At 46.5% G+C, this 17,031-nt stretch overlaps 1 protein-coding gene across 1 annotated transcript; it reads right to left on the bottom strand.

The window, feature by feature from the left end:
* Positions 1-5,730: 5,730 nt before the first annotated feature.
* Positions 5,731-9,596, bottom strand: Spry1 (sprouty RTK signaling antagonist 1). Its single transcript, XM_059264676.1, has 2 exons — positions 9,547-9,596; positions 5,731-7,800 (listed from the first exon to the last, which is right to left on the bottom strand). The coding sequence occupies exon 2, from the start codon at positions 7,743-7,745 to the stop codon at positions 6,804-6,806; it is 942 nt and encodes a 313-aa protein (XP_059120659.1). The 5' UTR covers positions 7,746-7,800; positions 9,547-9,596; the 3' UTR covers positions 5,731-6,803.
* Between the last annotated feature and the right edge of the window lie 7,435 nt (positions 9,597-17,031).

Genomic DNA, 17,031 nt, shown 5'->3' with positions numbered 1-17,031 from the left:
TTAGAAACACTTGGTCTTGTAGAGTAACTGAGTTTGGTTTCCAGCACCCATCCTAACCATAACCAACTCCAGTTCCACTGGATGTGATGCCTTCTTCCGGCCTCTGAAGAGAACCAGGAGCAGGGATGTTAAACACACACACAGGCAAACCACTCATACACATACAATAAAACAAATAAATCTAAAAAAATTTTTTTTTTCCATTTTTCGAGATAGGGTTTCTCTGTGTAGTTTTGGTTCCTGTCCTGGATCTCTGTAGAACTCACAGAGATCTGCCTGGCTCAGCCTCCCGAGTGCTGAAATTAAAGGCATGCGTCACCGTCGCCTGGCTAAAAGTAATTTTTTAAAAAAGTCAAAGCACCTATAACTTCCAAACAGGAGAACCAGCTTCCGGACTTGCTCTTCCGTCCACACTTTCTGGTGCTCTGTTGTGTTGCTTACACACTCTTCCAGATCCTCAGCCTCCCCTTCCTCCCGCTGCTCCTCCTCCTCCTCAGACTTCCTCAGCACAAGCTGTGGCTGCCTGCCAGGATCCTGACTCAGAGCTGCTGGGTCCACAGCTGTCTTTCCTGCTTCTTCCTCCCAGTCCCCCTGTGCCACCCTCACTGGAACCACCCAGTCTTCTGACCAGGCATCTCAACAAACCCTTGAGCACTGTCCAAGCTTCCCCCAGCCTGTGGAGAGGTAGCACTTCTCACTGCCCTGGGATGGGGGGGGGGGCTGGGGGGGTCGGGGGGGAGTGGGAGGGTAGGGGGAGTGGGGGAACACGACACACGACACTCTGCCTCGCTGCCCTCTAACCTGTGCCTCAGCAACATGGAGGCCCTCGGCCCCTCAAATGCTCCTGCTCCATGAGAGCTGAGGTGCTGCTGCTCTTTTGGGTATCTGGCCGGATCCTGAAGCACCTGTCAACAGGTCCATGGCTTCTCACCTTTTCTACAGCCTTCCCCCCTCCCTCTTCATATCCATTTGTCCTTTCCTTTCCTCTTCCTTTGGTCTTGCCAAGTTACTCTTTAATTAGTTTATTATGCTACTACGACTATTTATTGTTAGTCTTTATGAATTTGGTTGCCACAGCTTTCGACATCTATTACTCATTTCCACCTGCAAGTCTTGTCTTCAGATCCTTGGTGGCTATACCACTTACCTTCTCCCTGTTGGCTTTGTACTGCTCTCTGACACCTAAAATGTAGGTAGTTCCGCAAACTCTTCAAGCTAAAGACCGCTCAGTCTGGAGAGCACGCTTGCCTCTCATGCAGGAAGCTCTGGGCTCCGTCTCCAGCACCATGGAGGCAGAGAGTGGCAGCACACACTTGTAATCCCAGCACGTTGGAATTAAAGCAGAAAGATCAGACAGTCAAGGTCATCGACGGCTACACAGTAAGTTCCATATGAGACTCTCTCTCTCAGAAAAAAACAACAAACACAAAACAAAAAACAAAAGAACACCTCTCAGCCTCCTACCTCTAGGATGATAAGCCTTCACTACCTCCCTTAACCCCAGGCCTTTCCCACAGCCTGGGCTGGCCACTCTCCCAGCATGCTTCATGATCACCGCAGTATCTCTCAAAGCTTCTTCCAATCCACCCACAATGAATCACACCCATTCAACAAAGCCACCATCTCCCCTTTGCCCAGGCCCCAAACGTGTGTATTATTCCTAGGGTCTCCATCGCAAACCCACCTATAAACAGCCCCACGGCCCTGTGGCTTTCTGTCCTTGGTATTCTTGCATTTCCAGTTCCTTTCAGCTCACTACAGCTGGAACTTCCTTCTCTGGGCTGCTCTTCTCACCTGGTCTCTACTTTTCTTTTCACAAGTTCTAGACACACGCCTGCAAGCTAACTCTGGGACATTTGTAGACTGAATGGTAGGAACGTGGGGGCTGTTTCTGAGTCAAAAGCCAAGGTTCCTCGCAGAGATTCTGGGTGGAAAGGTTTGGCCATAAGGGACGCGGTTGGTGTTTGTCCTCTCAGACGACTGTAACACTAGCATCTTCGGCTGGCAAACCTAGAGCTGATTTTCTTCCATCCTTTATGTCTAGTTCTGGTGCTTGTCTTTCTCAAACCACCACTTAATCCACTATTTTAACAAATCTGCTCGATTTTATTGTAATTAACCAGGAACATCCATCAAGCCCCCCATCTTCCAGGTCAGCCTTTCTTGCCTTCCTTCCAGCCATTTACCATGAAGACAAATTTAGAAAGCATGGCTATGTTTACTCGTTTTCAGTAAAGTTGATTTTGACTACTAGATCGTGACTCTAGGCAAACAGTCATCTGGCCCTGGGCCTCTTGCTCCTAAGATAAAGACTGGCTTAGCCGACAGTTCAGTTTCTTTCTACAGGAAAATTAAGATTCCGTGATGACTTTTTCAAATAGCTTAGATTACCAGGAGGTGCTGCTAGGACATATTGCCAACTAGCTAGTTCAAAATAGTCCTGGCTTCCTACTGGCTTTTTCAGTTAGAATTATTAGCATGCCTAGTATGGAGTTACCTACCTGACAGATAACATCAATTTAAGGATGCAGAAAAGGACCCTTGATGTAGCTTTTGATTACTGCTGTCCCAACACACTCAGATGAAACGGTAAAGACCCACCACCCAAGTTCACACCAAGCTGCCGTTGCTTCTTGCCAACGTATGAACCTGCCTGGTCTATGATCACCACAGAAGCCATAACAGGACAAACACAGGCTCAGCTTGAAGCTAATTTTAATGTTACCGCATGAAAAATAACCATGGCAACAAAGCCATTTGTCACTTGTTCTGGACACCTGAGCAAACACATGGGGAAGACGGGTCCATGTCTTAACTCACAGTCAAGTATATTAACTATGAAGCAAAGACTGATAAAAAGAGAGAGACAGTGAAGGCGACGTGCGGCCAGAAGGCAATGATAGCTGCAAAAGGAAGGAAAAACGCTATACTGCATGAAAGAGTCCTGGCCAGTCTCCAGACATCACAAACCTGTGCCTTCGGAAGCCGGGGCTTGGCTTCATGTCAAGTCAAGACAGCAGGACCTGAGTCAGCTCCAAAAGTGCCTGATAGTCACCCCAGAAGCCCTTTGACACAGCGCAGGTCCCTTTCCTGAGTCTTCAGAACAGGCTTGACCTACAACCTAGACCTATGAATTTTAAAATGTCTAACGGGCAACCTGTGTGCCCTGGTGCCCCCACCCTGTGCACCAAAGCATGTCCCTGCCCATCCCCCACCGAACACACAGTAAAATAAAATCGCCTTTTGAAGAGGTATACACCGGGATCCATCTGTAGCTTTAACACTCTACTGTGCTTGAACACGGCCTGGCAATCAGAGCCTATGACAGTTACTGTCAGGTACATCGATGGGCATTTTAATTGTACTATACTCATGAATTAGGGATGGTGGAGAACAGGTCTCGACTATCACTTAGCCAAAAGAAGAATTTAAGTTTATAAGATGCTTAAATATTCTCATGCCCCTAAAAAACAACAACAGAAACAGCACATTGGGGAAGCTGGAGGCTCATCTAGACACCTCTGATTCAGTAACTGGTATGTTCCAAAAGGAGTCGGTGTTTGTATAGTTGTATATAAAATCTGCCACAAACTTCATCACTTTATTTTTTAATGGAAAGGTAATTTCAAAATAAAATAAAGCCTCTTGTTTTAATGTTTCTTGATAAATATTTTTTCCCCCTCTAGACTCAGAAAGCAGAAATTTTCAATTGGGTATTTATGTTCAACTCCAAATCAGGATAAAAAAAAAACAAAACCCTAGGTGATTAGCTTTCCTTTCCTTTCCCACTAAAGACCACTGTTTTTAAGTCACAACTAGAGTGTGCTATGGTGCGGACTGTATTTACAGATTCACCTTAGGCTCTCATAGCACGGCTATTTCCCCTTCCTGCTGGGTTACATCTTATAAGCTTTGGTACAGGAAGTCACTCAATTCATAAATCCCACATGGCTTCTGCGATTCACAATTAAATTATCTAAATAGTAAGTCTTTAAAATTTAAAAATACACCAGAAATGAACCATTTGCTCCATACTGAGCCAGCACCATGAGTGGTTGGTACATCGATGATCCTAGCACACTGGGGGCTGAGGCAGGGGGGTTAGAAGCTCAAGGCTAGCCTGAGCTACATGTGTTTTGTTTGCCTTTTGTTTTGTTCTTTAAAAAGGCATCCAGCATGCCATGGGTTCCCGCTGAAGTAGAACGGCCAAGTGTAAGAATGAAAAGCTCAGGCTGTGTGCCAAGCGTGCCCTTCCCTGCCAACATCACCAAGTTCATGGCAGTGGTCAGGGTTAGTTAGGTGCAGAAGCTCAGGCCTCCAGAACTTACCAAGAGACATCACAGAGGAGGCTGTCTATGAAGTGCCAGATCTGTGCTTTGCCAACCTGACAGACTTGTCAAGAGGGCCCAGCTGCTAACCTATGCCACTTCTGAGCAGACTGGTGTTTACAGAGAATGAACTCCAGACATGCAATAAGCCACCTACAGCTGCGCTAAAACCCTAGAGCATACAGCTGGTGCTTTCCCCTAAAAAGGTCTCAACTGCTTTCAGACTAAGCCAATGCTTCTCAGTCTGGTTACAGCTCAGGTTGGAATTCGCACCAGGTCCTAATTCACACTACATAGTCTTACAGGGACAGAAAAAGCCAGAGCTTTGAGCAGCCTGCTGCTGACATACTTCCGTAAAGCTCCAGCTCGGGAAAATACTAAACAGTAAGACACCAGTGAAACAAATACTCAAGTTCATATTTTGAAGTACTACATATTTCAAAGTAGTCTTTGAACACAAACATTCATTTAAAATTTCCCCTTGGGGGCTGAGCTGAGAAAATATTTTAACTATAAAGTATCATGCCAAGCAGCAGCTTTAGTGACCTAACAGAAAACTACTTCAAGTTTCTCCAGAGTACACCTCGACTGATGACAGGAAAGCTTAGTTATGAAGAACACATAAGAAACCACATGACAGGAAGCTGGGTGGCTTCCGGTGCCCTGGGTTTGAATTACCACCATCCTCTTCTCAAAAGCAGACCAGGTCAGTGACCTGATAAGACAGGTCTACAAACAAAACCTAAGACGCAAGTCTATCAGACCTCACGACTCCAGGTCCATAGTCACTTTACTAGCCCCAGTAATTAGGCATCAAAATCTTGTTTTCCCATGTGAAGTTTCAGGCCTTCCAGGACACAGAACAGAACTGGGTAGCGTCCATCGAAGGAAAAGGCTGCCACAGGAAGCTTCCTGGACAGCTCTCTGGCACATGAGCTTTCTTTGGCAATCCTAATTCCTAATTATGGAAAAGTTTGTTAAAATGACAGTTCCAGAGGCTCTTGGCATGTTTACATTCCTAAATCATTTAAGCCCTACTGTTGGAAACTAATCTCTGAATGGCCATAGAGTTAAGATAAATACTTTATAAAAAACGTAGTTTTGCCTCATCTCAAGAAGCTATCAACAAAACCCATACTTACAAAATAAAGCGGGGACATTAATCTTAAACAAACAAACAAACAAACCCCTTTACTTTACAAAAGTAACTCACTTGAGTATTTGATGAAGCAATCCAGACCATAAAATTCTGACTAAAGGACTTTGCAGGAAACATTCCTTTTCAAACTTGAAGGCATCTGTGCCTGGAAGTCTGAAAAGGTTAAATCAAGTTCCATTTGATTTAATTTAGCAGTACAGGCTAAAAAAAAAAACAAAAAAAAAAACGATGAACTCAAGACAGTTTCATTAACTGATATATTTTCTGCATTGTAGTTAACATATATGTACTTTATGTACTTTCTTCGAGTCACCTTGTTTTTCAGGAAGTAGTGATATGTTATAATCAGACATGAGTATATTTCAACAGTCTTTTGCAATAAATATCATAAAATAATAGAGATTCGCATAATAAATATTCTTTACAATAAAAAAAGTTTAACAGACTTTTGTCTTAAAAATAGCCAGGATTCAACTTTGTGATTTATACATATAATATACAAAAAGCACCACAACTTGTGGTTAAGGCAATGAAAACACAGGAAGGATTGGAAATACCCAGCTGTTCAGAGTCAAAAGGCCAGTCAGAGGCCAAAGGCACCTTACGGAGCTGTAGCTCTGAGAGGCCCAGGGGCGGACCAGACAGGAATTTCAACTACAGTTACCAACAGCCCTCGGTGAAGTGGGGGTGGGAAGGGAAGGAAGTCCTTCACAGACAGGGGCGCTAGAGGTGGAACAAGGATTAGCCAACATCATCTCTAATGTGAAGACCAACGCTGCAGAGTGAATCCAGAACTATGACCAAAAAGGGGTGGGTGGTAAGGAGGGATGACCCACTGGCACCTCCAGAGTGCATTGTGGGGAGAATCCGAGGGCTGGAAGGAGGGCAGTGAGCTGTTGCCGAGCGAACTGTGTTCTGAGAAGTAGACCCTCCCACTGGACTTGGGGATGGGAGGCTAAGATAGCTCTCATCAGAGGCAGATTAATATATAGCTTATTTAAGCACTTACACGGTTACTTTTTAATAAACCAAACCAAGTCCCTGACCCCACAGTACCCGACCCCAAACATCTCTCAGCCAAGTCTGGGCGTGCATACATCCTCACAGACACAGTGGGAAGGCTGATGCAGCACACAAAGGCCCCAGAGGCACTCCCAGCTCCCAGAACCCTTGAGGTGGGGTGGGAGCAAGCTGGGCGCAGTTTCACAGTTCACTCCTACTGAGGAGCATCAGAGACCGACGGGAAGAAATCCCATGTTTCCTAACAGCCACGGTTGGAAGCTGGACATTCAGGAGGTCCAGTCCACCTCCAGAAATCATGACGGCTTGCCCTGAGCCCTTGAGGGGCAGCTCTCCAGCTTACAATAGACAGTGTTGGAGTTTCTACACCGGCAGCCTGGGCGGTGGGTCCAGTCATAACAACCCCTGCACAGCTTCAGGCAGCCCTTGGCGGGAGGGTAGCAGAGCAAGCAGGGGAGGCATAAAGACAGGGCTCCCATGCACAGGTATCGGAAACAGCAGTGGGACTGTGAACAGGAGCACGGGTTATCTGAGTAGGAGCCCCCGTCGTCATCATTGGAGCAGTGGTAGAAAATGCCCTTGACCAGGCACATGCAGGTCCCATACTCCACCATGCTCTCAGCCGAGCAAAGGCACTGGCGGTTGCAGGCCAGGCAGGAGGGCAGAGCCCGGGGGGCTGTACACTCTCCACACTTGCACTTGCCACACTGTTCGCAGATGAACTTGTGCTGGGTGGGGTCCTCTTTCAAGGGGCCCTTCAAGTCATCCACAAGCAGCTGCTTGGGTTGGGTCCGGATGACCCTATCTGACCTATGACCGGGGATGGGCCTGGTGGGCGGAGACCTTCCCAACAGGCCCTGCTCAGAAGTCGCGCTGCTGCTGCTGCTGCTCCCTGAACTGGCTGCGCTTCCGGTGCTGGTCGACCTGCTCAACACCGAGCCCCTGGCGTTGCCGGAGTGGCCGGCAGGTCGGTGCTCGTAGCTGTGGTTCACATTGGCTGGTATGATTTCATGAGTCCTTTCCTGCTTTTCGGGTCTTGGTGCAGTGCGAGGAGCTGGCCTTCTCAGCGCTGAAGGTCCCTCTGTGTATTCGTTGCTGCCTCTGATGGCCTTGATCTGGTCCAGGGACAGAATCGCAGCAGGCTGAGTGTCACAGTCTAACCTGTGCCGCCCTTCCAGAGCCGGTGGCTGAATCACCACTAGCGAAGTGTGGCTGCCATGCTGGCTTGGGGGATCCATGTGGAGTGATCTCCAATTCCGGCAGTCAGCGGAAACCTGGCATGCATCGGAAATCCTAAAGAAGGGTGAGAGAGAAAATGAATGAGAAAGCATTTGGGGGAGGGGGGCTCCCGTCAAGTAACAAATTGCCCAAACCACCTGGTAATGATCGCCTCCATCGGCTGATTTCAATGATGCAGAATCCTGGCAGGAGTCCAACTCCAAAAAAGATTGTAGAGGACCACATCACAGGAAGCAGGCAAGCAAAAGACCTCATGCCATAAAAATTAAAAGTTGCTCTCCAGCTTCTAAAAAGCAGAGGAAGTCATGTCTTCCTGTTTGCAAACCTAACAAATAATTAAAATGAAATATGCCTTCGAAGGGAGCATTCAGTGTGCGCCCTGGAACTGTTCTCGGGGAGTTCACAATCAGTTCACTGGCAGTTCACGTAGGGAAAATGTCAGCTACTTTTCAACGACTAAGAATGGCTTTAGTGCTGTGGCCTCTTGGCCATTTGTACGCTGTTAAGAGCTTTAGATTAATGAGAAAATTAATCAAGGCAATTTCCAAAACACTGAAGATATTCCGAGCTCATGTGGAATCTCAAATGGCCGTTTTCGGCAGAGTCGGGATCTAAAGCTCATCACTGATCTGTGAGATAAGAAAAAGAATCTACAAGGAATGAAGAAGGCTGCGGCTCTGCCTGTCTTCCTGGCACTGGGACACACACACACAAACCTGGGGTTTAAGTTTCTTGAAAGGTTAAACAAGGCTCACTCACGTAACAAGAATAACTTATGCACAAGCATCAAGCCTGTAGAGCAGGGAAAGGAACCCTGGTCTTTCTGCATTATCTTTATTTCCTTCCATTCATCTACACAGCAGACCTTGACTTTCAACAAGCCCTGAATCGACCTGGTTTTTGTGATAAAATACACTAATATCTTGAGACAACAAACACATTTCCACGCCAAGAAATAATTTCCAATGTATAACGTATTCTTCCTAAAACAGACCAAACGCTGAACGTTTCCGTTTCTGGGCAGTGGGCATGTAGAATATTTTTCACACAAATGCCCTCCAAACCCACAGAGGCACCCTAATTCAAGACGACACCCCTCTGCAATTTCCCAGTGCCAATAGAAAAAAAAAGTCTCAAGGAAAGACAGCTTGCTACGGATGCTAACTAATGTTCCCAGACTACATATTAGCTTCTTGGGGGCCCTCTAGTTTATTCTACCTTCTCCTCACACGAGAAACATCCGTGACAACAGGCTTTAGTGCCGAAGTCCTAAACGATACTGGAAAACGGCCAATCGTTACTCCCGTGCCCTATCTATTTTTTAAAAATTTAAAACTCCAAAACGAAGACTTTAAATGTGCCAAGTCTCATCCACAAGAAAGGAAGACGTGGGAATGGCTTGAGTAATGAAACCCCCAGGCATGGCTTTAATTCGCATTTTACAGGGCATTCCCAAGCAAGTTCGCTCTGGCGGAGCACCTAGGCGCCCCGCACCCGCCCAGGGAGAAGCTGGTGCGCGCAGACAGCACTGTGGGCAGCACCGCCGGGCGCTTGGGCCCCGCGCCGAGGCCTCAAGGGCACGGAGCCGCGGCGGGTCCGGCCGGGGAAAGTTATGAATGAAAACAGCTCGCGGGCGGGAGGAGGCAGCGCCCTCTCCCCGCGTCCCAAGGCACTGCGCTCGGAGCACAGGCGGGCGCTGGATCCCCAGCGCCATCGGGTGCCGCGCGCTTGGCACGGGCTGCTCGAGGACCGCCAGGACCGCCCGGTCCGCCCCGGCCCGCACCTGCCGCCCGCACTCACCTCGGCCTCCGCGGCGCCGGCCCGGGGCGCCGAGCGGGCGGGGTGCGCGCCGCATCAAGCGCGCCGGGGCGGCCGGGCGCTCATAGCCCGCGCTGCGGCCTCGGCGGCCCCCGGGCAGGGGCGCTTCTCCGCGGTTGGCGGCGGCCGAGGGCGGCTCCGGGACATCCGCCGGGTGCGCGCGGCGCCCGCTCCACAGCACCGTCCCGTCTCGGTCGTCAGGCGCGCGGCCCGGCGTCGTCCCGGGCGCTCGGGTCCCCGCAGGTCCGCGTCCCCGCAGTCGCCACGCCGGCTGCAGACGAGCAGAGACAGAAACACGTGAGTCCCTTGCCAGCCCGGGACGCTGTCCTACTCGCCGTGATGGGCTGCCACGAGCCGGGGACACACGCGGCCGTGCACGTTTGGCCCCCCACGGAATGCCCAGCAGTCAAAAGCGCGTCCGAGCGGCGCGTCTGCTCGAGGCAAACCCGCATTCGGGAACGGGAAAGTCAGGTCTGGCACAAGCGCCCGGCGGATCGGTCGCCAACAATGCGCACAGACACGCGGGTGCGCTGCGATGCCAGCCCGCGTCCGCACACGAGGAACTCGCTGCCCGGCTACGGGAAAGCGAAAGAAGCCAGCTCTCCAGCTGTAGGGCCGACCGCAGAGCGCCGGGCACCGAGCTAGAGCCAGCTCCGAAAACGTCCAGGTCCTTGAAAATCAAAAAGCACCATTCTCACCTGATCTCGCCAGGTCCTCGGAGGGAGTGAAGGCTCTTGCCTAGTGCAGAGCCTAGGGCCGGCCTTCCCGGCACATGCACGCCGCCCGCAGCCGCTGCTTAGCCCGCAGAGCTCTGGCTGCGGGGCCACCGCAAACTCCTGCGTGCTGAGCACTCGCGCGCGGGCTCCGCAGCATTTCAGCGTCGCCGCCACCTCCACCTCCACGCTGGGACCCGCCCCCGGTGATATCATGTGTCAATCACGCGGGCTGCGCGAAAACCCGGAGCAGGATTCTAGCGATCGTGGATGTGGACTCGAGGACATTAAAAAAAAAAAAAAAAAGTTGCCTGCGAGCGCAACTGGGCAGGAACAGAAGTTTCAGGGCCCCTGTTAGTCCATGAGCTGTCAGCCTCCAATTTTAGAGAGCCGGTGGATTCAGCCCTAAAAGATTAGTTAAAAGAGTTGTGAAGAACATTAAAAAAAAAAAACAAACAAACTTGCACACTACTCCTCCGTGCCCCAGGAAGAGGGAAAATGTGTGCTGATACAGAAAGATGGTAACAGCGAAGTTCAGAGCATATGAAATATGAAAGCTCCAGGAAGGACAGTCACTTTTGCAAATGTAATATAATGACACCACAGGGTGGGATTTCCTGCTATGGGATCTTAGTGATAGCTCTGTTTCGGTTTGTGATATGATCCCAAAAACTACATGAAAAAAAAAAATCCAAGTTCTTCCTGTTTTGTAATGTTTGTATAATTTTGTCAAAAACAACAACTTTTAAAAAATCAACTAAAAGCCAAGTAAAATAAGCGTAACTCATGAAGAAGTTTTAGTTTTAATCATATTTTGTCACAGGGTGGGGGAATGCTTTTTGCTTTTTTACAAACTGGGATTTTGGACATTTATTATTGGAAGATGTAGCTCAGGATGCAGTGAAAAGAACTGTATGTGGAACTAAAAATTCCATAGAGGGTTTTTAAAATAGCCTAAGACCCCAAAAATTGTTAATAGGAAATATTTTCCCAGGGAACTGTATCAGGAATAGTATTTGACAAACAACAAAACTCCAGGGTCTAAAACATCCGTGAATGTGAGTTTGGCTATTTTGGGCTCAAAGTAATTTTTTAAAGCCTTAACAATTAGCAGTGGGTTTTTAAAAACTGTTTTTTTGTTGATGTTTGCGTACTTCATTTTCAAGATTTAAGTACTTTTAGAATTCACAGTTGTGTGTGGAATTTCATGTAAGAAATCCAGGACACTCCCTGCAAAGAGCACCATCAATAAGAAAGTCTACTAGAGGATAATAGAACATACTGGAAGCCAAGAAGCTGTCTGTTCACCCTTCATACTAGGAAATGTGATAAAGTCATATTTTCAAGTGTAAAATTGGTGGGGATTTTGTATCTTGTCTATTTTTCCACAGATGATCAATGTATTGAGGCTGGACAGCAGCAGGTCTGTTTCTTGTGGCTGGACTGGAAGGGTCAAAGCAGAAATACAGTGTCATACCAGAATGTTTTTATTCAGCTCTTCCCAGTTGTCTGCACAAATTTGGGAGAGAGGTCAGTTCACCAATGTGATAAAATAAGGACAGGGAGCAGTGAGCAGTTTTAATTACACAACACTTATAAAAATATAATTTCAAAGATTAATTAAAATACACTTCAGAGTATTTCAGCCAGAGATGTGCTAAAACAAATTTCCTAAGTTTAAAAAAAATAAATAATCTATGAAATGTTGTCGAGAATACTATCATCACGGGTCATGTTCTATTTCAAAATCAAGTATGTTGCACAAAATTGGTTCTGCTTCTGCGCCTCCCTGTGTGCCTCTCCCATGTCACATTCCTAGTGAGGATCAAAGTGGCCTTGCCGCCTTGAATCTGGAAGACATTTAATGAAGTCTGCTTCACTTTTTATTCCTGCAGTCATAGGATTTGAGAGAAATTATAAATTTTTAGCTCGAAACAGACCTTGCTTTTTATTTAGTAAACTTAATTGCAGTGAGTTTAGTCTAGGAATAAACAACTGGTGTAGGAAACGTTTTTGAAAAAGAGGATATAAGGGTCAGTGGGGAAATCGCAGTAATTTCTAGTTCCCTGTATTAGGATCTGTCTAAATGGATTCGGGTGGGAAGGGAGGCCCAGCTCGTCCTTCAGTGTCATGGGAAAACACAATTAGCCATCTCTTTTGTTGAAAGAGAATAAAGTGACAAACTCATCTGGCAAATGCTTCAGAAGTGCTGGTGACTTCAAAGAAATTAGAGTACTCAAAGACTTGTTGATTTATTTATTTGCCCAAATAAAAACATCAGAGCCATTGTGTGTGTGCGTCCAGGCTGACAAGCAATACCTTCTACATTTCCTAGTATTTAGTCAGAAGTTACGTTATTAATGGTGAAATTAACTGTATTATCATTCATAGCCTTGCATCCTGTTGAGAAACAAACTTGAAACCAAAACATCACAGAAGCTGACGCATTAGCAGACTCAAGTCCATTGATAAGGAGCCAGTAATGGGAATTGTCTTTCCTTTCCTTTTAGGGCAGTAATCACTATTACTGAGAGTTCTCAGAGAAGCTGCAAGGATGGGTCATGTTATTTTCAGCTTCCTTTTGTGAACAGCCTTTGTAGAAGACAGAAATAGACTAACCTAGTCTGTAAGATTTCCATAAACATCCCCCTCGTTTTCAGAAGCATAGTTCTCACCCTCTAATACTCTGCCCGGTTTTAAATTCTGCCAATGGGAGAGATGAAGTCCTGCTCTGAGTAAATGACACCGACTGCTTTGGAGTCTCGGTCCCACTGTGTCCTTGGTCCCAGTGACTTGGCTGTTCTGAGCTAGAGCCTCTCTCTTTATGTGCAGGTGCATCCACGTGACAAGGGTTCACACAGAGCCACCATTCATACAGGAAGCGCCTCTGCCTCAGTATAAAACAGGCATTTCTTACCTAGCCAATGGCACGCAGAATCCTGATGCCTGGCCTGGCTCCCTCTTCGTTTTCCTAAGAAAGCAAAAGGAGCCATTTCTTCTGCTCTTCTGACTTGGAATGAGCAGCAAAGGGTCCTTAAAGTGGTGAATGTGTTTCTTCAATCCTGGTCAGCAACAGTCCTAATCTGAGCACTCCCCACCACCTTCATCACCACAGATGGGGAGCACTCCCCACCACCTTCATCATCACAGGTGGTGAGCACTCCCCACCACCTTCATCATCACAGATAGGGAGCACTCCCCACCACCTTCATCATCACAGATGGGGAGCACTCCCCACCACCTTCATCACCACAGGTGGGGAGCACTCCCTACCACCTTCATCATCACAGGTGGGGAGCACTCCCCACCACCTTCATCACCACAGGTGGGGAGCACTCCCCACCACCTTCATAATCACAGGTGGTGAGCACTCCCCACCACCTTCATCATCACAGGTGGTGAGCACTCCCCACCACCTTCATCATTACAGGTGGGCATAAAAGCCTCATTTGGTTTAAACCTGGAACTGTACCCCTTCAAGACAGAAGAGTAAGAAAACCAAATTATCTTTTCATTAAAACAAATGACTTGACACATCTCCTAGGGCTTGTCTACTTTAGTGTTTGTTTCCTAATGAAATAACTGTCAGAAACCACAGTTTGTCCTGTATTTATGAAAAAGTAGTATATGGTAGGTCACTATAGACAAAAGTCACAAGGAGATTAATAATGTATACTTAGTTTCTTTACTTCGTAATTGTCAGGGCACTTAAAGTAATCCCATTAACAACAACAGAAAATTCAGATGATCACATACAAGCACATACCAAAGCCTAAGTTTTGACTGTGTCCTCCTTCTGCTCCGTGGTCTCACATCTCAGGTGTGTTCTGTCTACCCATAGGCCCTCTGTCCAGTATTTAGGCAGGTAGGAAGAATATTGTGTCCTGAAGCAAGCCAGATGGAGGACCCAGCTGGTAGAAGTCCCAACTCTGCCACACGTAGCTAAGTGATCTTTGGTTTCTCCTGAAGCTAATAGAAACACTGTGGACTAATGATGCCCTGATGCTCCAGATGGAGTCAAACACATACAAATGCTTTGTGAGCTGGGAAAATCTGTATAAATAATTGTTTGGTGTTGTATCAACATACTGTATAAAGAAGAAATGTGAGGAGCCCCCTTCTCCGGAGTTTCATTCCCAAATAATAAGCTTAATTTGCCTCACAACTTATTTCAGGTCAGGTGGGTTTCATTTTTGTTCTAAGACAAACTTTTAGGTTTGACCAATTGCTTTGCTATATTTACATCTCTGTGTGTGTATGTCCACATATACACATGCGTATCTTGACTGGGATTTTGTGACAGTTGTCCATTAAATTCAGGTTAAGACATGTAACTTTGACATTTATCTGGAGGCTTTTAGAGATTTAACTTTTACTTCCAGTTAAGACAATGGACATTATAAACATTAAAAATCATCCCAGGGGCTGAAAAGACAGCTCAGTGGTTATGAGTGTTTGCTCTTCTTCCAGAGGACCCAGGTTTGGATCCCAGCACCCTCGTTAAGTGGTTCACAACCTCTATAACTCCAGCTCCAGGAGATCTGAAGCCCCTGGCCTCTCTGGGCACCTGCACTAATGTACACACACCGCACATAGAAAAATACACAGAAGCATATGATCTAAAATAAAAATAGAAAAATTTAAATGCTTACTATAAAATTTTAAACTCTTATATTATTAAGAGTTTAAAAAGCAAATAAATACTTTAAAAACAAATTGAAAAATTGTAAAAGTTGAAAATAGAAAAAGCTTGAAAAGCCTGAAGGAGTTTCTGCTTGTTGTCATATTTGCTGTGGACTTTTCCAGCCTCTTAGAATGTTAGTTTTGGTCCTCCGTAGCAAACATCAGGGGCAGCAGTAGATACAGTCCATCAGTTATGGAAGTGTTTTGGAATCCTGAGTTTCTGTGCTGATTTTGAAAACTGAAAGCAAAGGTCAGTGGGCGGTGCACTTCAGTGAACGAAGACTCCTTGAAGCGCCACCTATTGTTGGGAACAAGTCATTTCAAATTTCAGTGAGGATGGAAGGCTGGGGCTCGGCCTCCAGTTTGGACAAAACAACAACAACAACAAAACAGTGCTTTTACAAATCACCATATAGCTTTGGGGGTTAGTCTTCAGTGAAGTTACAGGAATGCAATCTGTATACACGGACTGCTGTTGAGGAATCCCTGTGAGACACCGCATTCACACCAAGTTACGAGATCGGTATAGAGGAACTAAAGTACATGTGAGAACTTTTAACTAACACATGAGAACCAACATAACCAAGAAGAGGACTTCCCTGAAAATGTATGCACTTTCTCCAACTGTGACCTAATTATACAAAGCTTCCCTGGTTGGGAACTTAACCCAAACCTAGACCTACCTAGGAAGAGGAAACCTCAATGAGGAAATGCCTCCATCAGATTGCTGTAGGCAGAATCTGCGGGTATTTTCTCAATGAATGACTGACGTGGGCAGGGCCAGGTCACTAGAAAAGTGGTCCTGGACTATTTAAGAAAGCAGATGGAGCAAGCAAGTAAACTGTTCCTCCATGGCCTCTGCATCAGCTCCTGCCTCCAGGTTTCTGCTCTGGCCTCCCTGGGTGATGGACTACAAATTGAAAGATGAAATAAACCCTTTCCTCCCCAAGTTGCTTTTGGTCATAGTGTTTTATCACAGCAGTAGAAATCTAACTGAGACAAAAGCTTTCTTTACAATCCTGTAATATCAACTGAGCTGACATCACAGGCTCTTGAAAAACCTAGTACTTGCTATATGGGATGTTGTATGGACTGAATAACTTCAGTATTGAAGCACATCTCCTTCTGAGGCTGGGTTTTTGTTTTGTTAATGGATTCAATAGCATCAAGTATACTGAGTTACAAGTTCTCAGGCCGAGAAACAGTTTGGGAACATATCAACAGAAAAATAACAAGATCTAGATTGTTATTTTGGTTACTCTAAATCAAACGAAGGCACTTTTGAGACACAGGGTTCCAAACAAAATGCTTTCTGTGGGATGTGAGAGGGCTCAGTGGGTAAAGGCACTTGCTGCCAAGCCTGATGGCCTGAGTTCAATCCCCAGGATCATAAGTATTAAGATCTCTCAGAAGAATAGTAGAAGGCAAGAACCAACTCTCACAACTTGTCCTCTGATCACACACACAGGCACATACACATTGGCATGTAGATGTGTACACACACACACACACTGAATTTTAAAGTAATGACAGTGTCCTGAAGTAAGCATGCTGCACCCTGGAGGCCAGAAAGGGAGCTCGGATGCAGGTACCCTAGGGTTCATTTTCTTTAAGGAACACCCCCCACCAAGGGCTCACTGACCAGTCAGCACAGGGTACCCAGCAAACTTGGCCAACGAGAGAACCTGTCTTTAACAGGGAACAGCTCCTGAGGAAGGAACCCTAAGCACACTTACATGCATGACACCTGCACACATACACACATCATAAAATTACTAATTAATTAATATACTCATTTGCTTATTTATCTAATGTGTATGGCTGCATGTATGTCTATGCAGCATGATGTGCCTGGTACCCACAGGGAACAGAAGGCGTTAGGAGCTACAGGTGACTGTAAGCTTCCATGTGGGTGCTCATTCATTAGTTCTGAGATGGCTCAGCAGTTAAGAACACTGGCTGCTCTTCTACAGGACCCAGGTTCAGTCCCCTGTACCTACATGGTGGTTCACAACTATCCATGATTCCAGTTCTAGGAGATCTGGTGCCATTTTCTAAGATATAACAGGGT

This window comes from Peromyscus eremicus, chromosome 6 (genome assembly GCF_949786415.1).
Source record: "Peromyscus eremicus chromosome 6, PerEre_H2_v1, whole genome shotgun sequence".
NCBI lineage: Eukaryota > Metazoa > Chordata > Mammalia > Rodentia > Cricetidae > Peromyscus > Peromyscus eremicus.
Note: the sequence above shows the minus strand (reverse complement) of the source record. Positions and strands in the feature narration are given on the sequence as shown.